The sequence below is a fragment of the Peromyscus leucopus genome, chromosome 16_21 (genome assembly GCF_004664715.2).
Source record: "Peromyscus leucopus breed LL Stock chromosome 16_21, UCI_PerLeu_2.1, whole genome shotgun sequence".
Lineage (NCBI taxonomy): Eukaryota > Metazoa > Chordata > Mammalia > Rodentia > Cricetidae > Peromyscus > Peromyscus leucopus.
The window spans coordinates 16,936,605-16,964,344 of NC_051084.1; the positions used below are offsets into that span (position 1 = coordinate 16,936,605).

The 27,740-nt window shown below is 40.3% G+C and overlaps 1 protein-coding gene across 1 annotated transcript; it reads left to right on the forward strand.

Moving 5' to 3' along the window:
- The first annotated feature begins 23,325 nt into the window (after positions 1–23,325).
- LOC114682680 (olfactory receptor 2H2-like) lies at positions 23,326–24,264 on the forward strand. Its single transcript, XM_028856650.1, has one exon. The coding sequence runs from the start codon at positions 23,326–23,328 to the stop codon at positions 24,262–24,264; it is 939 nt and encodes a 312-aa protein (XP_028712483.1).
- The last annotated feature ends 3,476 nt before the right edge of the window (positions 24,265–27,740 follow it).

A 27,740-nucleotide genomic window follows, 5' to 3' on the forward strand; every position in this document is an offset into this window, starting at 1 on the left:
AACCAAAAACCAGTTAGGAAATCTCCAAATTCTGCATCTCCACGTCTGATGTCAAAACACTCTTCAGATCGCCAACTCCTTTCAGATTTATTGACTGTAATACATTTCTCTCTATTGGACTGGTTCCACTCCTTGTTAGCAGCTTTCCTCAGCAGGCATCTCACAGTTCTGGCATCTTCAACATCTTGGGGTCTCCAAAGCAACCCAGGCTTCACCTTCACAGCTTTGCTCAATGACCTCTCTAGACCTCCATGAAGGGACACCCCTGACACATGCCTGGCCTCAGAACCTTTCCTTAGTCTCTCTTTGACACTAAAGTCAGACCATGTGGCCAAACCTGCCAAGTTCTGCTGCTTGATGGGGCTGGAACACATACCCTTGTTCAATTACATCTTTACCAGCTTTCTGTTTTCAATGGTTTCCTTGCTCTATAGGCTGGCCTCAAACTCAGAGATCTACCAGCCTCTGCCTTCTGAGGGCTGGGATAAAAGCAGGCACCATCATACCCATCTCTAAGCTTTTCTTTAATTCCTTTTCACAAGTTGGAAACTTAGCTGGGTGGGATCTTACCCTGAGGTCACTACTCTCTTTATTCCATTTCTTAATCTGTTTATCTCCTTGAACACAGGATTTAGCTCCATTTCACTTCCTGGTGCTCCTTTTCTCCTCAAATTGGACATTTTATATTTTCCTTCCTCAGCTTGCTCCTTTTTATTATACATCTTCATTAAAGTTAACACTAATAACCACACAATGGAGTCAATAATAGGGCTGTTTTGAGATTTCCTCTGCCAATGGAATTAATCCAAAACTCTTCACCTTAGCCTCAGGCAGACTCTTCAGACAAGGGTAAAAAGTATCCACATTCTTCACCAAAATATCACAAGAGTGATCTCTAGGCAACATGCTAAAATTCTTCTTCTCTGAAACCTCTTGATCCAAACCCCCACAGTTCATCAAATCACCCTCAGTACCACTGTCTTCCATGCTCTTACTAGTATGGCCCATTAAGTAGCATTTAAGATATTCAACTGCTCTTCTAATCCACAGTCCCAAGGTCCATATTACTTTAAACAAAAGCATGGTCAGGCCTATCACAGAAATAACACAGTCCCTGGTATCAAGTTCTGTCTTAGTTGGGGTTTCTATTGCTGCAAAGAGACATGGCAACTCTTATAAAGGAAAACATTTGTGGTGGCTTACAGTTTCAGAGGTTTAGTCAATTATCATCATGGTGAGACATGTTGGCATGCAGGCAGACATGGTGCTAGAGAAGGAGCTGAGGGCTCTACATCTTGATCTACAGGCAACAGGAAGTGAGCCATGTCACTGGGTGTAGCTTGAGCATAGGAGACCTCAAAGCCCATCCCCACAGTGACAAATTTCCTCCAACTAAGCCATACATAATCCAACAAAGCCAAACCAAACAGTGTCACTCCCTTTGGGGGCCATTTTCTTTCAAAACACTACAGCTCTTATTCTGAACATTGTTTCTTAGTCAATAGAACCCATTCTTGTGGAAGAGATCACAGGTACTTTGCAGAAGATATATGCTTTGTGAAGAAGTTTTGAGTCATGTCCTAGGCTTTATTGTGATAATTGTGATAAGGAAACCTTTTCCCAAAGTTGTACTGTGTTTAAATATGTCAAAAATAAACTGCTTAGAGTCAGATTCCAGAAGTTTCAGCCAGCCTGGCTAACTAAGTCATGTTGAACTCGATTTCCTTCTTGGCTCTTACAGTTCATTTCTCTGCCACCAGTAGAACTTGCAGGGACTTCCCACAGTATAAGTTGGCAGTAGTCAACATCCCTCTAGTTGGACTTTTAAGACCCATTCAACAAGAGCAAAATCATGCCTGGAACTGGTAACGCAGCCAACTTCCCAAGGCTAATGAAATCATAGGTCTTGGAGAAGAACCTACAACCACCACCTTACTAAATCAGAATAATCCCTGACTACATTCTAAATATTTGTTATAATAGCCACAGATAAGTGTCGTCCTCATCCCTTATCAAGGAAACTTCTCTTTGCAATAGACAGAGACAATTACAGAAAACAATAACCAATCAACCTGCAGAGTTGTGGAGCCCTGTCCCAGCGGATACATCTACAAAACAACTCCTGCACCTAAGGCTCAGGGAACATTTCAGAAGGGCCAGAAAGGTTGTAAGAGCCAGAAGATGGGGAGTTTGCTGCAAGATTGTGTCTCTGAGTAATGGCAGAAGTTATACCTGTAAAATTTAATCAGCATGACTACCTAAACATGAGCTTATAAAGGACAATAGACATGCCAAAGTAGACAGAGAAGATACCTGGCCTCATCCTTATACAAAGACCTACAAGCAGCTAAGGAATGCTAAGAGTGAGACAAATAATCCTCCCCAGTGAAGAACACACCAACTAGTTATCAAATACTAAATTCTTGGCCCCAAAACTTACATACAAGTAATATCATACAGACTGAGAAGGCTATATTTATAAATACATATGTATACACATATATACATATATAGGCTGGTAATAACAATTAATGAAAAAAGAGGCTGTGAATCTGAAAAGAACAAGGAGGGGGATGTGGGAGGATTTGGAAAGAGGAAATAAAAGGGAATAATGATGAAATTTATATTATAGTAAAAAAAAGAAATAATAAAAATGAAAAAAGATAGCAACTCTTTTTAAAGTAACTGAAAAGCGTAAGTATGCACTATGATATTACCATGCTTTAAAGCTTACATGTTTGTTACATGTATTATTTGTGGTATAAAATTTTGTGATAAAAATAAATTTAAATGTTTTTAATGTACCTATCTTCTAATCCGGCAATTCCATACTAATATTCATAATATATGAAATGAGAGATACTTCTGTGGTATTATTTGTAATAAATGTGAAGGCAAAGCATACCAAGATAACTAAAGTAATGAATATACAGAAAAGAATTAACTGAAAAACATCAAGTTTAAAGTGTCTATATCATACTAAATGTGGAAAAAGGAACCAGTCATGGTTTTAACTAACTCTATTTTTGCCTCTCTCTTTCCTCCTGAGTCAATCTCTCCTGGTAAGAACGTGGATTCCAGGAAAGACAGGACTGACTCATAAATATTTTTATGGCAAGAAACTGAAACTACTCTTATGCTACAGCAATCCTTGTAAACAGCCCCTGGATGGCATCATGCTCTGAATGAGGGTGATATCAACACAGCACCCTGAGCAACAGTCATCACCCTGTGAGAACTGGACAAGTTCTCCTGAACACGCTGAAGAATCAGGGCTGAGCCTGCATCAGCAGCCACTGCCTGACCAAGCTCACCTCCTCTGTCATTCTCCTAGTTTCTGCTTTGTTTCCCTTTGTCTTTAAAATTTCAAAAGTTTCTGTCAGCTCCGTAAAGGCCATCATTTGTTCTTCCCAGTTGTAGCCACAGTGTGTTGATCTCCCCTTTCTGCCCTTGCTTGTTTCTTTGATTGGATAGTGGGAGGGGATTACAACTAGCTTATTAGAACCCTCAGAACTGGGCCTTTGGCCCTAAATCTCCCAAGTAACAAATGATCTTTATTTAGAAAAAGGAAAGTATGTATTATGCTAAAATATGTATGCATGCAAAACCTCAAAGGGAAGATGTTGCTTACAAGTTGCCTGGGGTGTGATAATGAAAGACTTATCGTATGCTTTGTACTATTGTTGGGGTTTTGGACTTCTTTCAGCCTGTACATGCTTTGCTTAAATTTGATGGATAGATGGATAAATTGGTAGAAGGAAGATAGAGGAATTGAAAGAAAGATGAAGAGAAAGAGGAGAGAAGAAGAAGTAGAGGGAGAGGAAAAAAGGCGAGGAAGAGGACAGGAGAGGGTACTGGAGAGGAAAAGAGAAGAGATATAGCTCGTCCTTGTTGGCTCAGAACAGGACTGGCTATAAGCTCTCCACCAATAGGAACTACCTTCAGTGTTCATCACCAGTTGCCAGGCTAATAGCCATGTGTCTTAGTTACTGTTCTATTGCTATGAAGACCAAGGGAACTTACAAAAGAAAACATTTAGTTGAGGCTTGCTTAGAGGATTACTCCATTATCATCAGGGTGTTGAGCATGGTGGCAGGCAGACAGTCATGGTGCTGGAGAAGTATGTCAGAGCTACATGCTGAAGCAGGCGGGGGGGGGGGGGGGGGGGGGGGGGGGGGGGATACTGGGCCTGTGTAGGCTTTTGAAACCTCAAATCCCACCCCCATTGACACACTTCTTCCAACAAGGCCACACCTACTCCAACAAGGTCACATCTAATCTTTCCCAAACAGTACTACTAGCTGAGGACCAAGCATTCAAAAACATGAGTCTACAAAGGACATTCTCATTCAAACCACCTTGCTATGAAAAGCCACTAGCTAAACTAAAGAAGGAAAAATAAAATCTGGGCAGTGGTGGTGCACCCCTTTAACCCCAGCACTTAGGAGGCAGAGGCGGGTAGATCTCTGAGTTCAAGGCCACGCTGGTCTACAGAATAAGTTTCAGGACAGCCAGGGCTACATAGAGAAACCCTGTCTTAAAAAACAAAGAAAGAAAGAAAGAAAGAAAGAAAGAAAGAAAGAAAGAAAGAAAGAAAGAAAGAAAGAAAGAAAGAAAGAAAGAACGGAGGGAGGGAGGGAGGGAGGGAGGGAGGGAGGGAGGGAGGGAGGAGGGAGGAAGGAAGGAAGGAAGGAAGGAAGGAAGGAAGGAAGGAAGGAAGGAAAAAGAGAAAACTCATTACCTATATATGTTAGTTTTTGTGATTCTATGCCCTCCCTTCCTCAAAATAAGTAGGTCCCACTAAAAGTTTTTTGAGACAAGGTCTCACTATGTAGCTAGTGCTGGCCTTGAACTCATAAAGATGCACTTGTCTCTGCCCCATTGTGCTACAATTATAAATGTGCATCATCATACCCAGAAAACTAATATTTTATGTACTAAAAGAGGAATTAGTCATCCATCATATAACATGTTAGCAAAAGAAGCTAAAATTGGCTAGAAAATAAACTCAGCATTTAACAGTCACTTATTCTTAGCATTTGGACCAGTTATGTGTCTCAACAGTCACATGTTACAACTTCCTAATGCCAAAAGAAGTTGGCACCAGCACTATTCTTGGATAGAGAGATACATTTTGAGAGGAACTAAGGCTGTTTATTAACAGCAAGTAACATGTGTCTGGGACATCTTGTAATCCTCAACCAAGTCTTATAAATATCCAGCCTTGTCCAGGCTTTCTAAGGTTGACAATTTGCTAACTCTGTGACCATAACCTCTCAAAATGTATTTCTATATCCAACATTAGAATGATTTATCTTGGGTGAAAAATCAAAAGAAAGAACAAGGAGGATGTCACAGTTCTACTCAATTTGGTCTTGGATGACACACATCACCATTTCTGTCACATTCTATTGGTTGATATTTGTCTTAGTTAGTATTTCTATTACTGCAATGAAACACCATGACCAAAAAGCCTCCATGGACTTTTTACAAAGATTGACTTCAAGTGTAAATAGAATAGGATTAATTCCAGAAGTCAGATAAATATTAATTGAATCTTTGGGTTTTGAAGATGCTAATTCAGAATGTACAAGTATTAAGACTTTAAAGGCAAGATCAGCACCAATAGATGAATAGATTAGAAATACAGCTGATATTGGAACTTATGCTTTTGATGCTGCTTTGATAAGTGATTACTAAAAATTTTAAGAAGAATCAAAATGTCAGATGTTTTAATTGTGATAGACAAGGTCATCTGAAAAGCGATTGTAGGCAAGGTGTTCCTAAAAACAATGTTTTTTTTCCTAGAGATAATGCAAATAGAAGGCCCCAGAATTCTAGAGGTGTGCAGAAGGTTTGGCAAAGGCCAACATTGAACTAATAAATACAGATCAACAATGGACAGGTGTAGCTAGAGTTTTCCTGCCTTGTCCACAGTCAGGACAAATCTTTGTCACCTGCCAGCCCCACAGCCACTCAGACCCAACCAAGTAAACACAGAGACTTATATTCGTTACAAACTGTATGGCCGTGGCTAACTGTTCTTGCTAACTGTTCTTATAGCTTAAATTAATCCATTTCCATAAATCTGTAACTTGCCACATGGCTCATGACTTACTGGCATCTTCACATGCTGCTTGTCATGGCGGCATCTGGCAGTGACCCCTCCCACCTTCCTGTTCTCTCCATTCTCCTCTCTGTTAGTCCTGCCTATACTTCCTGCCTAGCCACTGGCCAATCAGTGTTTTATTTATTAACCATCAGAGCAATTTGACATACAGACCATCCCATAGCAGACAGGTAAGGTAAGCCTTTGCCATTGGGAAAGGCCCTAGGAGGCCTCCCATAGGCCACCAATATCAAACCAGTTCAATTATTCCCTGTCAGCATTGGAGAAACTCATCCATAGAGCAATTAAAAGACTTAAGGCCTGATGTTAAAAACCATACTTCTTTCAATGTAATCAAAGACACAACAGCTTCAGTAGATTAAAATGAAAATTTCAGGGGAGACCATAAAACAAGCATTTTGGCAAACTTCTATAAATGATCAAAAACCAAGGCTAAAAATATGAATAAATGGCATTGAAGGTTTGATAGGCATGGGCACATGGGTGTAACAATCATTTCACCAAAATCTTGGCATTGGCCTATTCAGGAGGTAAATATCCAGCTTCTAGGGACTAGAACTTCATCTCAGGTAAAAACAAAGTACGGGGTGGGTCAAGTGTATAGGGCCAGAAGGACAGATAGAAAAAATTAAAGCTATATGTGGCTAACATAACATGAATATACGGGGGTGCGATTTATTGCAGAAATGGAAAACACAGATTAACAGTCCTCCAGTCTCAGAAACAAACCATAAGATAAAGAATGTTTCTGAGAGAAGTATTGAAAGGTATTATCAATCCAGTCACTGATCATTCAGATTGTACATAAGCAGAACGCAACAGCTGCTGAACTTTCAAAGGTACCAACATCCCTACCTATAAAATGGTTAACTGACAAGCCTGTGTGAGTGGGACAATGGCCTTTGACATCAGAAAAATTACAGGTACTAGAACAGAGCAGCTAAATGCTCAACATATTGAAGAATCAACCAGTCCTTGAATTCTCCTATATTTGTCATTTTTTTAAGACTGCAAAAAAGAGAATGTTAACAGACTTGAGAGCTGTAAATAAGGTGATACAGCCAATAAGCTCTTTACAGCCTGAAATTCCCTTGCCTTCTTTATTACCTAAAGGATGGTCTATTATAATGATTGATTTAAAAGACAGCTTTTTTCACTATACCTTTACAAGAATAGGATAGAGAAAAATTTGTCCTCATGGTGCCCACTTATAATAATTCTCAACCTGTTAGAAGATACTCTTGGAGGGTCTTGCCACAAGGAATGTTAAACAGTCACATTTTGTGTCAATATTTTGTACAACAGACATTAGAAATAATTCACAAAACAGTTTCCTCAATCTATAATTTACCATTATGTGGATGGTATCTTACTGGCTGATTCAGATTCAGACCTTAGAAAAAAGTGTTTGATGAAGTAAAGAGAATTTTGCCTTGTTGGGGATTACAAATTGCTCCTGAAAAAAAAACAAAAGAGAAAATTCTATTAATTATTTAGGATATAAAATAGGCTTACAGAAAATTCGACCACAGAAAGCACAAATTAGGAGAAATCAAATATGAATTCTTAATGATTTTCAAAATTGCTGAGAGGAACTAACTGGCTACAGCCTATAATTGGATTAACAACTCAAGAACTAAATAATTTATTTCAAACCTTACAAGGTGATAAGGACTTAAATAGTCCAAGAACATTGTCAGCTGAGGCTGAGAGAGAATTGGCTCTGGTAAAAAAGAAATTACAGGATACACATGTGGACAGCTTGAATCCAGAGCTTCATGGTAGTCTGGTTATTTTACCCTCTGCACATTCTCTCACAGGAATTCTTATCCAGAGAGAAGATGATATTTTAGAATGGATATTTATACCACACAAACAGTCTAAAAAATTAAAAGACTTATGTAGGAAAGAGTTCTGAATTGATTCTGAAAGGAAAATTGGGACTTTGTCAACTACCAGGAATAGACCAAGCTAAAATTGTGATACCTTTTACTAAGGCTGAAATGCCTCATTATGAGCAGAAAATAAACATTGGCAAAGAGTTTGAAGTAATTTTTTGAGAGAGATTAGCAACAAATATCTCAAAAGCCAGAGACTTCAGTTTATAAAAAGAACTAATTGGATTCTCTCTCATATGATAAAAGTAACTCCAGTTTCTGGAGGCCTACATTCTATACTAATGCAAATAAATTGGGGAGGGCAGGTTATAAGTTACTAACTAATATGGCCCAAAGCCCTATAATTCACTTCAAAAATCATAATTATATGTTATTTTCATGGTGTTATTAGATTTTCTAGAACCTCTTACGATAGTTACTGACTCTACATATGCAAAAAGATGTCTTTTACATATTGCTGCTGAATTTATTCCAAATGATTCAGAATTAATTGCATTATTTATTCAATTATAAGACATAATCAGAAATAGAAATCATTCATTGTATGTAACACATACCAGATCCCATACGGGTCTACCAGGCCCTCTAGCAGTAGGTAATGATGACATTGATCAGTTAGTAGGAAAAGTGGTAGAAGCTACATAATTTCATAACAAACACCATGTTAACAGCAAAGGTTTGAAGAAAGATTTTTCTATCACTTGGCAACAGGACAAGGAAATTATAAGGAAATGTCCTACTTGTTCTTTGTCTAAACAAACATCATTACCTACAGGAAGTAACCTAAAGGGTACTTAAAGAAATAAAATTTGACTAATAGATGTGTTTCATTTTATAGAGTTTGGAAAATTAAAGTATGTGTACCATACCATGGATACATATTCAGGATTTCAATGGGCAATTGCTTTGAGTTCTGAAAAGGCTGATTCTGTAATTGCACATTTATCAGAAGTTGTGGATATTATGGGGATACCTGTACAAATTAAGACTGACAATGCTCCAGCACGTGTCTCTAGGAAAATGAAATAGTTTTTTTGCATATCACAACATAAAGCATATTACAGGTATATCATACAATCTTACAGGACAAGCAGTTATAGAAAGATCTAATTGTACTTTATTAAGAACTTTTTTTTAAGAACTTGGTCAAAGAATTTGACCTTTTATTGAGTGGCAGGAGGATCTAGGATTAAAAACTAGTAATTTTTTATAATGTTAATTATAAGTCTATAATTAAGTAAGGCTCTTCGACTTTTATTTTGTTTTGTTTTCAAGACAGGGACTCTCTACAAAGCTCTGACTGTCCTGGAACTTACTGTGCAGAATGGGCTGGCCACAGAGATCTGCCTGCCTCTGCTTCTAAGTGCTGGGGTTAAAGGTGTGTGCTACCACACCTGGCACAAGCATTGCTCTTTGAAAAAATATAATTATCAATTTTCTTTATCTGTCTCTTCTTTTGAGGGCCTTTTAATTTTTATTTTATTTAAATAACATTTTTTTTCATTTATTTTGCATACTGAACAGCTTCCCCTCTCTCCTCTCCTCCAAGTCCCCCCAACTCATTTTCCCATCCCCCCTTCCCTTTCACTCCTCCATCTTCATTCAGGAGAGGCAGGCTTCCCATGGGCTTGAGTAAAGCATGGCACATGGACTTGAGGCAGGATGGAGCTCCTCCCTTGTGTCAAGGCTGGGCATGTTAATCCAGCATGGGAACAGGTTTCCAAATGCCAGCTAAGTGCCAGTGACAGGTCCTGATCTCACTGTTAGAAGACTTACAAAGAGACCAAACTGCATAACTGTCACATACATGCAGAGGGCCTAGGTCAGTCCCTTGGAGACTCCCTAACTATTGGTCCAGAGTCCATGAGCTCCCATACGCTCAGGTCAGCTCTCTCTGTGGGTTCCCCATCATGACCCTGACACTGCTGACTCATGCAGTCCCTCATCCTTTCTTCAGCAAGACTCCTGGAGCTCAGCCCAGTGCTTGGCTGTGGATCTCTGCATCTGCTTCCATCAGTTACTGGCTAGAGTATCTCTGATGATAATTAGATAATCTACTGATTACAGTAGATGGCCAGTTCAGCACCCTCTCCACTATTGCTAGGAGTCTTAGCTGGGGTCATCCTTGTAGATTCCTGGGGAATTCCCTGGTTCCAGGTTTCTCCCTAACCCCAAAATGGGCCCCCATCAAGATGTCTCTTTCATTACTCTCTTTCTCCAGCCCACCTCTCAAACCAAGCCTGCCCAACCCTCCCGCTATCCCCTCACCCCCTACCCCCAGTTTACACAGGAGATCTCTTTTATTTACCTTCCTAGGGAAATCCATGCATCCCTCTTTGGGCCCTCATTGTTATCCAGCCTCTCTGGGGCTGTGGATTGTAGGTTTGTTATCCTATACTTTACTCCTAATATCCACTTATGAGTGAGTACATACCATGTTTGTCTTTCTGGGTCTGTGTTACCTCATTCAGAATGATTTTTTTTCTAGTTCCATCCATTTGAGTGAAAATCTCATGAGGTCATTGTTTTTTACAGCTGAGTCATAATGTATTGTATAAATGTACCACATTTTCCTTATCTATTCTTTGGTTGAGGGGCATCTAGATTGCTCCCAGTTTCTGGCTATTATGAATAGTGCTGTTATGAACATAGTTGAGCAAGTGTCCTTGTGGTATGATTGAGCATGCTTTGGGTATATGCCCAAATGTGGTATTGTTGGGTCTTGAGGTAGATTGATTCCCAATTTTCTGAGACACCACTATACTGATTTCCAAAGTGGCTGCACAAGTTTGCACTCCTACCAACAGTGGAGGAGTGCAAACTCCACTTTCTCCACATCCTCTCCAACATAAGCTGTCATTAGTGTCTTTAATCTTAACCATTCTGGCAGGTGTAAGATGGTATCTCAGAGTCGTTTTGATTTGTGTTTCCCTGATAACTGAGGATGTTAAGCAATTCCTTGAATATCTTTTGGCCATTTGAGATTCTTCTTTTGAGAATTCTTTGTTTAGATCTGTACCCCATTTTTTCATTGAATTATTTGGTATTTTGATGTCTAGTTTCTTGAGTTCTTTATATATTTTGGAGATCAGCCCTCTGTCAGATGTGGGATTGGTGAGGATCTTTTCCCATTCTGTATGTTGCCATTTTGTCTTATTGACTGTGTCCTTTGCCTTACAGAAGCTTTTCAGTTTCAGGAGGTCCCATTTATTAATAGTTGATCTCAGTGTCTATGCTACTGATGTCATATTCAGGAAGTGGTCTCCTGTGCCAATGGATTCAAGGCTACTTCCCACTTTCCCTTCTATCCGGTTCAGTGTATATGATGATATTTTATTTGTGTTCTAACAAATAAAACTTATTTGTGGATCAGAGAACAGAACAGCCACTAGATTAGACATAGAGACCAGACAGTGGTGGCACACATGCCTTTAATTCTATCACTTGGGAGGCAGAGATCAAGGCCACACTGGGAACAGAGCCAGGTGTGGTGGCACATACCTTTAATCCCAGCACTTAAGATCATATGTCTTTGCTTGGGAAGAACACACAGTTTTAATCCCAGGAAGTGATGGCAGGAAGCAGAAAGATATATAAGGCGTGAGGACCAGGAACTAGAAGCTTTTTAGCAGCAATTCAACTGAGATCCATTTGGATGAGGACTCAGAGGCTTTCAGTCTGAGGAAACAAGATCAGCTGAGGAGTTGGTGAGATGAAGTTGGCTGTGACTTGTTCTTTTTCTCTGATCTTTCAGCATTCACCTCAATATCTAGTTCTGGGTTTTTACCATAAGACCCTTTAAATTTTGTGTTCCAAGTGTAACTGGATTTATGTTGAGGTCTTTGATCCACTTGGACTTGAGTTTTGTGTATGGTGATAGATATGGACCTATTTGCATCCTTCTACATGTCGATATCCAGTTATACCAGCACCATTTGGTGAAGATGCTTTCTTTACTTCCATTGTATAATTTTGGATTCTTTGTCAAAATCAGGTGTTCATAGGTGTGTGGATTTATGTCAGGCTCTTTGAATCATTTCCATTGATCCGTGTGTCTGCATTTATGCCAATACCAACCTGTTTTTATTACTATAGCTCTATAGTAGAGCTTGAAGTCAGGGGTGGTGATGCCTCTGGAAGTTCCTTTATTGTACAGGATTGTTTAGCTATCCTGGGTTTTTGTTTTCCTATATGAAGTTGAGTATTGTTCTTTTGAAGTCTGTGAAGAATTGTGTTAATAGTTTGATGAGGCTTGTATTGAATCCGTAGATTGCTTTTGGTAAGATTGCCATTTTTACTATGTTAATCCTTCCTATCAATGAGCATGGGAGATCTTTCCTTTTCTGATATCTTCTTCGATTTCTTTCCTTAAAGACTTAAGGTTCTTGTCATACAGGTCTTTCACTTGTTTGGTTAGAGTTACCCCAAGATATTTTATGTTATTTGTGGCTGTTTTAAAGGGTATTGTTTCTCTGATTTCTTTCTCAGGCCATTTATTATTTGTATATAGGAAAGCTGCTGATTATTTTTTTAGTTAATCTTGTATCCTGCCATATTACTGAAGGTAGAATTTTTGAGTCACTTATGTATGCTGCAAATAATGAAAGTGTGACTTCTTTCTTCTCAATTTGTATCCCCTGGATCTCCTTTTGTTGTCTTATTGCTCTAGTTAGATCTATGAGTACTATATTGAATAGATATGAAGAGAGTGGACAGCTTTGTCTTGTTCCTAATTTTAGTGGAACACTAAATTTAGTGGAATCACTTTGAGTTTCTCTCATTTAATTTGATGTTGGTTGTAAACTTGCTGTATATTGCTTTTATTATGTTTAGGTATGTTCCTTATATCCTTGATCTTTCCAAGACCTTTATCATGAAGGGGTGTTGGATTTTGTCAAAGGCTTTTTCAGCATCTAATGAGATAATCATGTGTGTTTTTTTTCTTTCAGTTTGTTTATACAGTGGATTGCATTGACAGATTTTCATATGTTGAACCATCCCCGCATCTCTGGGAAGAAGCCTACTTGGTCATGGTGGGTGGTTTTGTGGGGTTTTTTGTTGTTGTTGTTGTTGTTGTTTTTTTTAATGTGTTGTTGGATTTGGTTTGCCAGTATTTTATTGAGTATTTTTGCATCAATGTTCATGATGGAGATTGGTCTGTAATTCTCTCTCTTTGTTGCATCTTTGTGTGGTTTGGGTGTCAGGGTAACTGTAGCTTTATTTTAAAAAAAAATGGCAATGTTTGTTTTGTTTCCATTTTGTGGAACAATTTGAGGAGTATTGGTATTAGTTCTTCTTTGAAATTCTGGTAGAATTCTGCATAGAAACCAGCTGGCCCTGGGCTTTTTTCAGTTGGGAGACTTTTGATGACTGCTTCTATTTCCTTAGGGGTAATAGTCTATTTAAATTGTCTATCTGGCCTTGATTTAATTTTGGTATGTGGTACCTATCAAGAAAATTGTCTATTTCTTTTAGATTTTCCAGTTTTGTACAGTGCAGGTTTTTGAAGCATGACCTGATGATTCTCTAGATTTCCTCATTGTCTGTTGTTATTTCTCCCTTTTCCTTTCTGATTTTGTTAATTTGGATAAGGGTTTGTCTATCTTCTTGATTTTCTTAAGGAACCAACTCTTTGTTTCATTGATTCTTTGCATTGTTCTCTTTGTTTCTATTTTATTGATTTCAGCCCTCAGTTTGATTATTTCCTGCCATCTGCTCCTCCTAGGTGAGTTTGCTTCTTCTTGTTCTAGAGCTTTCAGGTGTGCTGTTAAGTCACTAGTGTGAGATTTCTCCAACTTCCTTATGTAAGCACTTAGTGCTATGAACTTTCCTCTTAGCACCACTTTCATTGTGTCCCATAAGTTTGGATATGTTGTGCCTTCCTTTTCATTGAATCCAGAGCGTCTTTAATTTCTTTCTTTATTTCTTCCTTATCATAGTGAAAATTTAGTTGAGAGTTATTCAGTTTCCATGAGTTTGTAGACTCAATAGTTTGTGTTGTTGTTGAATTCTAACTTTGTCCCATGGTGATCTGATCAGATACATGGGGTTATTCTGATTTAGAATCTATTGACATTTGCTTTGTGACTGAGTATGTGGTCAGTTTTAGATAAGGTTCCATGAGGTGTTGAAAAGAAGGTATATTCATTTCTGTTTGGGTGAAATGTTCTGTAGATAATCTGCTAAGTCCATTTGAGTCATAACTTCTGTTAGTTCTCTTATTTCTTCATTAAGTTTTTGTCTGGCATTCCTGTCCATTGGTGAGAGTGAGGTGGTGAGAGTGGGGTGTTGAAGTCTCCCACTATTAATGTGTGGGGTTTGATATGTGATTTAAGCTTTAGTAATGTTTCTTTTATAAATGTGAGTGCCCTTGGATTTGAGGCATAAATGATTAGAATTGAGACTTTATCATGGTGGGTTTTTCCTGTGATGAATATGAAATATCCCTCTTCACTTCTTTTGATTAATTTTAGTTTGAAGTCTATTTGGTTAGATATTAGAATAGCTAGACCAGCATGCTTCCTAGGTCCATTTCATTGGAAAATCTTTTCCCAGTCCTTTACTCTGAGGTAATGCCTGTCTTTGAAATTGAGGTGTGTTTCCTGTAAGAAGCAGAAGGATGGATCCTGTTTTCATATCCATTCTAATAGCTTATGTCTTTTTATAGACAAATTGAGTCCATTGATATTAAGACATATTAATGACTAGTGATTGTTAATTCTGTTATTTTTTGGTTTGGATGGTGGTGGTGGTAGTGTGTGTGTGTGTGTGTGTGTGTGTGTGTGTGTGTGTGTGTTGTGTTTCTGTTCTTTGGAGTTTGTGGGTGTGAAATTATCTATTGCCTGTGTTTTTGTGGGTACAGCTAACTTCTTTGGGTTGGAGTCTTCTTTCTAGTACTTTCTGTAGGGCTGGATTTGTGGATAGGTATTGTTTAAATCTGGTTTTGTCATGGAATATCTGTGGTGGTATTGTGTTCCCCAAAATATTGTGCACCCAAATAAACTTATCTGGGGTCAGAGACATAACAGCCACTAGATACAAAGGCTAGGAAATGGTGGCACTCACACCTTTAATCCCAGCACTCCAGAGGTAGAAATCTCTCTGGATCTCTGTGAGTTCAAGGCCACATTGGAAATGGCCAGGCATGGTGACACACACCTTTAATCCCAGAAAGCGAGCCTTTAATCCCAGGGGGGGGGTGGTAGAAAGCAGAAAGGTATATAAAGCGTGTGGACCAGAAACTAGAAGCATTTTGGCTGGTTAAGCATTTTGACTGGTTAAGCATTTGGCTGGTTAAGGTTTCAGGCTTCTAGTAGCAGTTAGCTGAGACCCAATCTGGATGAGGACTCAGAGGCCTCCAGTCTGAGGAAACAAGACCAGCTGAGGATCCAGTGAGGTGAGGTAGCTGTGGCTTGTTCTGGTTCTCTGATCTTCCAGTGTGCACCCCAATACTTGGCTTGTTTTATTAATAAAGACTCTTTAAGATTCCTGCTACATCTGGCGCCCAATGTTCGTGGTACGAATTCATGAAAAAGCTGCTTCCTGCGGCCTTGTGGGCCCCAGATCTGGCCCAAGCTACACTTGGCCGGTTGTGGTGGAGCACGCTTGTAGGATTTGCTGAAGGAGAGAGAGGCAGGAGGATCCCAAATTTGAGGCCAGCCTAGAAGGCTTGGGAGACGCTTCGGCCCGGACCGAATCACAAACAGTGGTGGGACCATGGAGGCAGAGGCTGCTGCTCCAAATTGCTGGCCTCTTTTCATCATGTTGATGACTGCAGTGATGCTGCTACCTGGGAAGAAAGGTTTACTGCTGCTTGTTCAGAGAAGAATTGCCGGGACCATCGTGTTACAAGAAAACATCTTAATATTCTTCCCTTATTCTGTATGTTTAGTGTTTTGATTATTATGTGGCAAGGGGACTTGTTTGGTCCAGTCTATTTGGTGTTCTGTAAGCTTTTTGTACCTTCATAGGCATGTCCTTCTTTAGGTTAGGAAAGTTTTCTTCTATGATTTTGTTGAATATATTTTCTGTACCTTTGAGCTAGAATTCTCCTTCTATCCCTATTATTCTTAAATTTGGTCTTCTCATGGTATCCCAGATTTCCTGGATGTTTTATGCTAATTTTTTGTATTTAACATTTTCGTTGACCAATGAATCTGTTTCCTCTATCTTATTTTCAATGCCTGATTCTCTGTTCCATCTCTTGTATTTAGTTGGTATTGCTTGCATCTGTAGTTCCTGTTCACTTACCTAGATTTTCCATTTCCAGAATTCCCTTGGTTTGTGTTTTCTTTTATTGCCTCTATTTCAATTTTCAAGTCTTGAACTGTTTCCTTCACTTGTTTGAATATCTTTTTTTGGCTTCCTTAAGGAATTTATTGATTTCTTCCATATTTTGTTTGTCTTTTCTCAATTTCTTTAAGAGAATTTTTCATTTTTTCTTTGAGGGCCTCTATTATCTTCATAAAGTTATTTTTAAGGTTGTTTTCTTCTGCTTCATCTGTGTTGAGATGTTCAGGTCTTGCTATTGTAGCACCACTGGGTTCTGGTGGTGCCATATTACCTTTTATGTTGTTGCATGTATTCTTAAAGTGCTGTTTACCCATCTAGATTTGGGATAGTTACAGTACAGGTGTTGATTCTTGTGATGTCTTTGTTTGGTGGGTCTTTTATTCCTTCATTGTTTGTTTCCTTTATTGTCTTTTGGGCTGAATGGCAAGGGTTCTGGTGGTTGGCTGGTCCTCAGGTACAGCAGGGTTGTCTCAGTTGAGTTTTGTGGGAGATGGGTGCCTAAATGCAATGTATCCCCCAGTTCTTCTGGCTTGTTTGGGCCTTTTCTTGTGCTTATAGAGTCTGATCTTCTCACTGGTGTGGGTTGTATCTATGCCAATAGAGACTGCTCTTCCAGCTGGTGTAGGTGGTCCTGGTGCCTATTGGAGTTGCTGTTCTTCCAGCTGTTGTGAGTTGCCCTTGTACCTAAAGGGTCTGCTGTTCTTCCAGCTGTTGTGGGTTGCCCTTGTGCCTAAAGGGTCTGCTGTTCTTCCAGCTGGTGGAGGTGGTGCTCATGCCTATAGGAGCTGCTGCTCTTCCAACTGGAAGAAGTGGTGATTGCACAGGGGCTGCTGATGTTGCAGGGGATGTTTGGCCAAGGGGAGGATGATGAGGTTTGTGTGCGTGGGTGGCAGAGTGGGTCATAGAAGTTACAGAGTCCAGTGGGTGTCAGGAGTGTTGGTGCAACCTGCCTGCAGGTCTCTCACCTGTTGGCCAGCTGCTCCCGAGCATACTTTAAAAGATATGCTTAATAAACAGAGGTAGATCATACAGTGCTTTATTAACTTTATTGGCTTTAATTTTTAATATTAATGAGAAAGGAACAATGCAGAAAGACATTGGATAGTAATAAAAACTTTGGAATTAAATTAAATTAAATGATGTGTTGACCTCAGAATGGAAACCAGGATATGTGTTATGTTGAGGAAGAGATTTTGCTTTTATTTCCACAGGAGAAGAAAAGACTGACAAAGATTAGATTTGAACAGGAGAGACTTCTTGATTAGGAGAGACAATAGTTCATCAAACAGCTTGGTCATTCTATAGAAACTAATTTATAAGACTAAATAAGCTCTCTCCTTCTCTAAACCCAACCCTTTCATTTGATCAAGTACAATAAAAATTATTATTAAAAGACAATACTTTTTCTGTTGCCAAAATAGACTTTACCTTAACAAAGATATAACCTGCCACAAAAGGAACTCCCCAAAGTTAGGGCTGGGGCAGGGTTTTGTTTTTGTTTTTGTTTTTTGTTTGTTTGTTTGTTTTTTCTTTCCAGGAGAAAAAAAGCATCCAACTAAGGAATCTAAGGACCACTAGACAATGAGACATCTGAAGAAGTATGAAGATCCCCCCCCCAAAAAAAAGTATAATTGACCTAATGGTATAGCACACCTCCAACAGGTTAGAATTTCATAAATCATCCCAAATGCTTGTTTTTTGGTGATATTTTGAACAAATAAAGTTTGCCTTAAGATCAGAGGACAGAACAAGTTACTAGATTAAACATAGAGGCCAGGCAGTGGTGGCACACACCTTTATTCCTAGCACTCAGGAGTCAGAGGCAGAGATCCATCTGGATTTCTATGAGTTCAAGGCCACACTGGGCTACACGAGATTAATCCAGTCTAAAAGAGAAACAGAACCAGGCAGTAGTGGCACATACCTTTAATTTCAGCACTTAGGATCACACACCTTTAATCCCAGCACTAGAAAGGTTGAATCAGGAAGTGATATGACTAGGCAGAGCAAGGAATGTAAGTCAGGAGGAGACAGGAATTCACACTCTGTCAGGCTGAGGAGGTGGTGACTTAAGAGGTGGTAGCTGTGGCTTGCTCTGCTCCTCTGATCTTCCAGCTTTCACTCTGATATCTGGCTCTGGGTTTTTACTACAACCAATTAGGATTCATGCAACATTGTACAAACAGAAAAGGCAAATGGTCTTTTTGTGGTTCCAATTCAAATAAAAATTAAACCTGGCATTGGAATTGGAGCCATAGCTCTCTCCTTCTCTAAACCCAAGCATGCTTGTTAAAGGAAAATCCAAAATCTCTGTCTCATGGCAAAAGAGGCACCTGGTATGGGACAGAAAAAAAATTAAGGGATGTAGCTAGAGTTTTCCTGCCTTGCCCACAGTCAGGACAAATCTATGTCACCCACCAGTCCCACAGCCACTCAGACACAACCAAGTAAACACAGACTTATATTGCGTACAAACTGTATGGCCGTGTCAGGCTTCTTGCTAACTGTTCTTATAGCTTAAATTAATCCATTTCTATAAATTTATACCTTGCCACATGGCTTGTGGCTTACCAGCATCTTCACATTCTGCTTGTCCTGGAGGTGGCTGGCATGACTCTCTTTGCCTTTCTGTTCTTTCTTTTCTCCTCTCTGTTAGTCCCGCCTATACTTCCTGCCTAGCCACTGGCCAATCAGTGTTTTATTTATTGACCAATCAGAGCAATTTGACATACAGACCATCCCACAGCAAAGGGACTATTCTATTGCCACTTATCTTAATTAGAGTTTATGTTGCTCTGAGGAAACACCATGACCAAACAAACAAAGTTAGGGAGAAAAGGATTTATTTGGCTTACACTTCAGCATTGCTGTTCATCACTTAAGAAGTCATGACAAGAATGCAAACAGGGCAGGATCCTGTAGGTAGGAGCTGATGTAGAAGCCATGGAGGAGGATGCTTACTGGCTTGCTTCCCGTGGCTTGCTCAGTCCACTTTCTTATAGAACCAGCACCAGCAGCCCAGGGATGGCACCAACCATTATGGGCTAAATCCTCCCCCATTGATCACCAAACTAGAAAATGCCTTATAGCTGGATGTCATTGAGGCATTTCTTCACCTGAAACTTTTTCTGATAACTCTAGCTTGTGTCAAGTTGACCCACAAAACCAGCCAGTACAACTGACCTCTTGTCAACTAGAAGCACAAACACATCACTATTAGGCCACATCCCTTCCTTTCTTATTCATCCCCAAGATCTCACATTAAAATTATTTTAAAAGTCTCACAGTCTGTACCAATTCAAACACATTAAAATTTCAGTCTCTTTAAAATATCCAATCTCTTTTAAAAGTTCAAGTCTTTCAGCTATGGGCTCCTTTAAAAATCAAAATTAGTGTCTACAGTACCTCTCATTGGCATGGTGTACTGATCAGACAGGATGGCTGACCAGCAATCTTTAGGGATTTGCCTATCTTTGCCTCCCCAGAACTGGGATTACAAGCATGTGCCTGATATTTTTTAACATGGCTTCTAGTACAAAACGTACATTTTCATACTTGTCTTTCAAGCATTTCGCAAAATGAGTTTCCTCCTCAGCCCTTTCTGCTGCCATACTTTAACAAGAGAAAAAAAGAAATGAAAATGATACTTGAGTATGAAATAGGTTGAAATGGCATGAGAGAAAAGGGATGGGACACTCAAAAGATTCACGGAGATGAAACAATGTCATTGTACTGCCCAGTGACAGAGAGGAACAGATGGTAACCTCTTTATTTAACACTAGGTAATAAACCTGCTAACAGATTTCTTTTAGATCTTCTCCTTCACTCATAACCATCATTATCAACAGTGGCTAATTAACTGTCTGTGGGCAGAGGCCCCAGAGTCCTCACAGAACTAATGAGCATTTGTTCCTATGGGATACCTCCTTTCTATCTACAGTGCTACCGAAATTATACCAACTTCCAGGACTCTAGCAGAATGGTGGCGGTGGGATATGGTGCATGTGGAACTATGACACTATCTCCTTTGGTTCAAGTCTCAGCTCAGGTTATATTGTCCTAACTAAATTACTTAACCTGTCTGTGTTTCCATCTCTTCATCGGAAATCAAAGGCACAACACGTTAGTCATATCCAGGTAATGCCATTGTTGCAAAGTACTTGGGAGTTCAGAGTGGCGTTCCCATCCACACTACTGCTGAATGCTGATGCCGGTACTTTCAAGGGAGCACAGCCATCAGTTTGCTCAGTTTTCATGCTGTGACAGTCAAGGAGAGGCTTCATTCAGACCAGAAGCTCCTCATCATAGGGAAGCCTTGGCTGCCCAGGGGTGAGAAGATTCGACCTGACCATGGTAAGTCCTGGGATTTTTCTTCTCCTACAGTCCATCAAAATCTCCCATGTCTTTAAGAGTGGAGGCACCTCTGGCACACATTGTATGGTCCTGAACAAATTATTTAACCTCTCCGTGTTTCTCTTCATCTGTAAACAAAGGTAGAATACAGTCACTGTATCTGAGTTACGCAATTGATGCAGAATGCTTGAGTACCTGATAGGAAGTCAAACAGGGTTCAGAATCCAGGCCTGGCCTTATTGGCTGTGTAGTGTTGGGCAAGTTGTTCAATGCTCTGGTACTGCTCCTCTGCATAGGGAGAATAATACTAAGGATTATTCTAAAAATATAGCATGGGACCAGATTGCAGAAAGCTCTCAGTAGATAGTAATAGAGTTGTGATGTGAACACTATCAAAAGCAGATACAGCAAGCCTTTCCCTGATCTTTAGTGATCAGTAAAGAAAAAGAACACATCATGAAAATGAAATAACTGAAAGACTGTCAAGTAATATTTGAGTTTTGGTGGTGTCTCAGAATTAGAAGATCAGGTAAAAGGGTATTGTTTTGAAATAGCACACACCCATACACACACACAAAAAAAAAAAAATAAAAAACAGACAGTCAAAGGATGATGAACATTGACATTGAACATTGAAGAGCTTGAAAATAATAAACACAAAATGATCAGCAGAGTTGCTGTGGGATATCTTTCTCTATGCTGTGAATATGTGTTGCTCTCATTGGTTGATAAATAAAGCTGTTTGGCCAATGGAAAGGCAGAATAAGGTTAGGCAGTACATTCAAACTGAAGACAGAGAGGAAGAAGGGTGGAGTCCGGCAGAAGCTGAGGGCCACCACCAGGAAGGAGAAGCAAGATGTGAGAGAACAGGTAATGTCATGAAGCCACGTGGCAAAACATAGATTAATAGAAATGGGTTGAATTAACTTATAATAACTAGTTAATAATGAGCCTGAGCCATAGGCCATACAGTTTGTAATTAATATAAGCCTCTGTGTGTTTACTTGGGACCACTGTGGGACTGAACAGGACAGGGTGGGACATAGGAAAACTTCCAGCTACAGAAAGTAAGAAAGCCAGGGGTGCAGGAAGGGTATTGAAGAGTTCACAGCTGAGTAAGAATTGCTTTTTAGTAACACAAGAATGTAATGCTATAAAACAACATAGGAGAACTTATTATAAATAATCCAAATAAGAGCTATTGCCTCTTAAGAGGTAGGAAGTGAGTGTGATCAGGAGAGGCAGGCAAAGGGCTTTTAAGACTTAAACAGCCTTTTGCAGAGTTTGTTAACATTAAAGCACTTAAAATTCATGTTGGGGCCTCTTCCCTCAGAGAGGAAAAATGGGGGGAAGAAGAAGAGGTAGAAGTAGACTCAGTAAAGCTGGAGCAGGAAAGAACTTTCAAACAAGAAGAAGCAATCTGTGAGGAGACACAGCCCAACCATCCCCTCTGCGGGTCCCACCCATCAGCCTGCAGGGACCCTGCCTCGAAGCTGTCACAGTGGCTGTCATTGCCTGCCACCTGCAAGGTGGGCTTCAGGGCCCCAGATCTCCTCTCTTTCACAACAGTAGCTTCAGCTCCTGCAGGATGCAACACTGTTCTCTACAGCTCTGCCTCCCCCCAGACTCAGTAATTTACTTCATGGCTTCCGATTATGGGTTCTCCTGCAGATGTTCAATGTCCTGGTGGATCTTTCAAAGTCATGAGACTACTCACCTTTCCAGCCTATGAGCTCTGACACATAGTCTGTTCACATTGTCCAATATTCATACCAAATTAGTTCCGTGGCTTAGCTACGACAGAGGAACTGTGTATAGTATGTGAATCCTGGCTAGATACTATGCAAAAATAATAATTATAATAATCTTCTGAAAAAGTGTACTGGAGACAAAATATGAGTGATCATCAAATCCATGTCCACACTTAAAAGTGAGAGCAGGAGGAGTGGATGGGAAGCAGGTTAGATGGAAGGCAGGGGCAGTGTGGGCAGGGAATGGGAGGAGAGGAAGGAGGGGAAACTGTCCTCCATATGTAAAATAAATGAAAAAATGTTAATTAAACAAAAAGAAAATACAAAGAAGGCATCTGTCCTTCAGACAGTAACCCACAACTAGAATAGGACAATAAGGTTTAAGCAAATGAGACATTTGAATGACACATGTTAAATTTTTTTAAAAATTAGCCTTTCAAAAGAAGAAAATGAGACCAGTTCTACACTGTTCACCATCAAGTCATTAATCCAACCACACAGTTCCTTACAACTGCTAATACTCGTAGAGAACAAAGTCAATAGTTGCAGTGTTCAGATCATAAATGGTACTCAATAAATGTTTGTTGAAACAATGAAAACTAAGTGATTAATGATTCATGTTTTTCATCAGCCTCTTTTGTCCTTAGCTGAGAATTCAGAGGTACCAGTATGAGAATCCACCCATTTTCCAGGACATTCCTGCTTTATTCTCAGACACTAGACTTTTGACCTGTAAGAAAAGGAAAGAGAAAGGGACTTGATGGTGATCCAGGAAAGAGAGCATAGGGAGTAGAGGGAGAAGAGGAGCATCCACCTCAAGTGTACTGACAAGTGAACTTTACAGAACAAATTGAAATACACTGTCCGAAGGCTTCATCCCTCCAACCAGACACAAAAGGCCATGGCCAACCACAGCTCCCCAGCAGGCTTCTTCCTGCTGGGCTTCTCTGAAAACCCACACCTGGAAAAGATTCTCTTTGTGGTTGTCTTGTGTTCCTACCTCCTCACACTCCTAGGAAACACACTCATCCTCCTGCTGTCCACACTGGACCCCAGGCTCCACTCTCCAATGTACTTCTTCCTCTCAAACCTCTCCTTCTTGGACCTCTGCTTCACCACAACCTGTGTGCCCCAGATGCTGGTCAACCTCTGGGGACCCACAAAGACCATCAGCTTCCTGGGATGCTTTGTCCAGCTCTTCATCTTCAGGTCCTTGGGAACAACCGAGTGCATCCTCCTGACAGTGATGGCCTTTGACCGCTATGTGGCAGTCTGCCAGCCCCTGCACTATGCCACCATCATCCACCCCCGCCTGTGTCGGCAACTGGCCGCTGTGGCCTGGGCTATAGGTTTGGTCCAATCCACAGTTCAAACACCTCCCACCCTCCGCCTGCCATTCTGTCCCCATAGACAGATAGATGACTTTCTATGTGAAGTCCCATCTCTAATTCGACTCTCCTGTGGGGACACTACTTTTAATGAGATCCAGATGGCTATTGCTAGTATCTTCATTGTGGTTGTTCCTCTGAGCCTCATCCTTGTCTCTTATGGTGCTATCGCCAGGGCAGTGATGAGGATAAGCTCTGCAAAGGGACGCAGGAAAGCTTTTGGGACCTGCTCCTCCCACCTCATCGTGGTCACCCTCTTCTACAGCTCAGTCATTGCTGTCTATCTGCAGCCTAAAAATCCCTATGCCCAAGAGAGAGGCAAGTTCTTTGGTCTCTTCTACGCAGTGGGCACTCCTTCTCTTAACCCTCTTGTATACACCCTGAGGAACAAGGAGGTCAAGAGGGCCTTCTGGAGGCTGCTGGGGAAGGATGGAGACTCTGGGGAGAGCTGAGGGAGAAATAGCGTTCTTTCTAAATTAAAATGAATTTGAGCCTTTATTTAAAAAAAAAAAAACATCTTAATTTCCACGTCCACTTACTCTTTCATACCATCCAAGCCGCAACAGTGGACCAGGTGAGTGACAGGTTATACCGAGATGGGCTAGTGAAAAGTAGAGAAGCAGAAGCAGAAGAGATTAGGAAGAGGAAAAGGGCCAGGTGTTTCTTCCAAAATTAAGCCTTCTTACCTGGACTGATAAAGAGGGCAGCTCATTGGGTTCAAGAAATTCAGAAGCAAAAAAAATTTACAAACCCTAGGAAGCTCATGAAACTTATAGGACTCTAGTAATTCCTCCTTGAGCTGACATAACCAGTAAACAATTGGAAGAGAGAATCCTCCCCAGAGACCTAGCTACGAGCAGCTTATACACCTGACTCCAGTGAGACAATTGACATGTGTCCTTATCCATGCTTAAGTGAGGCTTTTCTGTATAAAGCTACAGGTGTAATACATCACTCATGCTCTATAAGTAGCCACAGTAAATTCAATAGATGACCATGTTGGACTTGAATGGAATGATTTATTTGTCCTACCTTTGGTGCCCTTTCTAAGAGTTTATTCACATTTGTCTAGGGTGGAAAAAGAGGGGGCAAGAGGGAGATGCTGTGGGATGTTCTGTATGGCAAATGTGTTGCTCTGATTGGTCAATAAATAAAACACTGATTGGCCAGTGGTTAGGCAGGAAGTATAGGTGGGACTAACAGAGAGGAGAAAAGAAAGAACAGGAAGGCAGAAGGAGTTACTGCCAGCCGCCGCCAGGACAAGCAGCATGTGAAGATGCCGGTAAGCCACGAGCTGTGTGGCAGGGTATAGATTTGTGGAAATGGACTAATTTAAGCTATAAGAACAGTTAGCAAGAAGCCTGCCACAGCCATACAGTTTGGAAGCAATATAAGTCTGTGTTTACTTGGTTGTGTCTGAGTGGCTGTGGGACTGGCGGGTGACAAAGATTTGTCCTGACTGTGGGCAAGGCAGGAAAACTCTAGCTACAGGGAGAGAGTTAAAGACAGACAGACAGATGGACAGACAGAGAGACAGATAGAGGAGGTATCTTTAATTCACATTCAAAATGTAGTTAATATTAATCTTCTTATGTTTGTTTTCTTTTCCACTCAGTTTTTAATTGTCCTCCTTTTGTTTATAGATTCCCAATTCTCTGTATTCATTTTTCCTAGTTATCTTTACCATTACACTATACTTTATTATAGGGTTGGGGGGGGTTGTTGTTTGGTTTGTTTTTAGTTTTTTTCAAGGCAGGGTCTCACTATGTAGCTATGGCTAGCCAGGAATTCACTCTGTAGACCAAGCTGGCCTCAAACTTGCACATATTCACCAGCCTCTGTCTCCCATGTGCTGAGATTAAAGGTATGTGCCACTTTAACACAAATCTGAAGTATTCTCCACTGTATAACTAGAAAGAAGCCAGGGAAAATCCCATTTTTTAAAAAAGAAACAAGCAAGCAAAAAACAAACAAACAAAAAAAAAAAAAACCTAACCCTAACAGAGACTTTCCTACTCAAAGACAAGAGCATTCAGAGAATTGGTACTGCTTTTAAAAATGTGAGAAACACTAGAATTTGATCTCCCTCCTCCCCTTGTCCCTTCTTACATGGGATTCTTGCCAGGGTCAAACCCGAGACAGAACTAGTCCAGAGACCCAGATGTCCTCACTGGTGACCTTGGGAAAGAATTCTTCTTGAGACTGACATCCTTGCTGACTGGCAAAGAATAGAGGGGTACTCTTGTTCTGGGTCATAACTTCTCCTCATCTTGTTTTCTAGACTACAGAAAGAAAAAAGAAAACAGATAAAGTAGTATTTCAATTTCAGGAATTTTGTGGGTTAAGGAGATGGAACAAGAAGCATAGAAATCCTTGAACCTCCTATCCTACTCTAAGCTGATAGAATATCCCAGATGAAGTCAACCCACCCAGTAAGTCTTCTCTAGAGAAAAGCCTTCTTCCTCTCCAGGAATAAAGGTTTATGAGGGAATTTGTCAGTGCTTTGAAAGTGAATGATGGTCTAGAAATGCAAAGCAAACTCAATATAAAATCTGCTGTGGGGACTGGAGAAATGGCTCAGCAGATAAGAGCACCGGATGCTCATGGAGAAGAACACTGGTCCAGTTCCAAGAACCCACTACTGGTTTAAAACTGTCTTCAGTTCTACGGGATCTGCATCCTCTTTTGGCTTCCCTAGGCACCAGGAACTCACATGGTGAATTTATATACATTCAGTCAGTGCTCATAAACATAAAATAAGAACAAATAAATTTCAAACATGCACCTAATGAATAAATGTTTCTTTTAAAACCTACAGTGAATTCTTTATGATTTATTTTGTTTTTACTTATGTGTATTTGTCTCTGTGTGTATGGTCAAGTGTGTGCAAGTGCATGCAGAGACCAGGTCCTCTGCTCTTACACTGCTCTTGCAGAAGAAGATCCAACACCCATATCAGAAGACTCACAAACCCAGGTCCAGGGAATCTGAGCCCTCTGGCCTCTGTAAGCACCTGCATGTGCACATGCCTAGTTACATACACTCAGAGAGACTTGCATCCCCTGGAGGTAGAATTTCAGGCCATTGTGAGCCACCATGGATGGCTACTAGGATCCAAACCCCAGTCCTTGGCACAAACAGTAAGTGCCTTAAGCACTGAGCCATTTCTCCTGGCCTCCGAATTCTTATTTACTGATGGTGCAGTTAGCATTCAGCAGAAGCAGAAGACTTGGAATATACCTTTGCCTAACATGTGTGAGGCTCTTAGTCCAATTCTCAGAACTGGAAGAAAAAAAATGGATTGAGAGAGATGACAGAGAATGTACTGCTCCTGCAGAAAATCCAACACCCATATCAAAAGGCTCACAACCCAGGTCCAGGGAATCTGACACCTCTGTCCTCTAAGCACCTGCACATGCACATACCTATTTGCATACACACACATACTTGTAATTTAAAAAATATTTTTTAAAATTCAGTGGAGACAAAATGGCTGGGTCAGAAGCTTGGGAAATCTCCCTGAAAATCACCAATAATCTAAACTAAATAAAGTGCACCATTGCAAGACACTGGAAATTAGCCAAAAATATGCAATAAACTCTACTTATTCAGAAAAAAATTACTGAACCTGAGAAAGAACATTCTGAGACATGTTAGTCTGGAGCTAGTCCCAACAAGCCTCCACCCATATTGTGAAACCAGGTTATTCAGGCAGGCCACAGGGATCAGAAGTTCTGGTGAGGCTGGAACTGTTTTTATTTGGAGCAGGCAGAAAAAAAAAAGAATAATACATATTTTGAGGTTATCAAAAGCAACAACACCTCAGTGGGTACTAGGAAATGTCAGCGATGTAGCTGCTCTGAGGTTGCAGTGTTGTTTTGATCAAGTAACTGACTGGCAAGTCAGCCAGACATGTAACAGCAAGTTC

Coding starts and splice junctions, on each gene's coding strand:
- LOC114682680 (XM_028856650.1), top strand. CDS start 23,326: ATGGCCAACCACAGCTCCCCAGCAGGCTTCTTCCTGCTGGGCTTCTCT.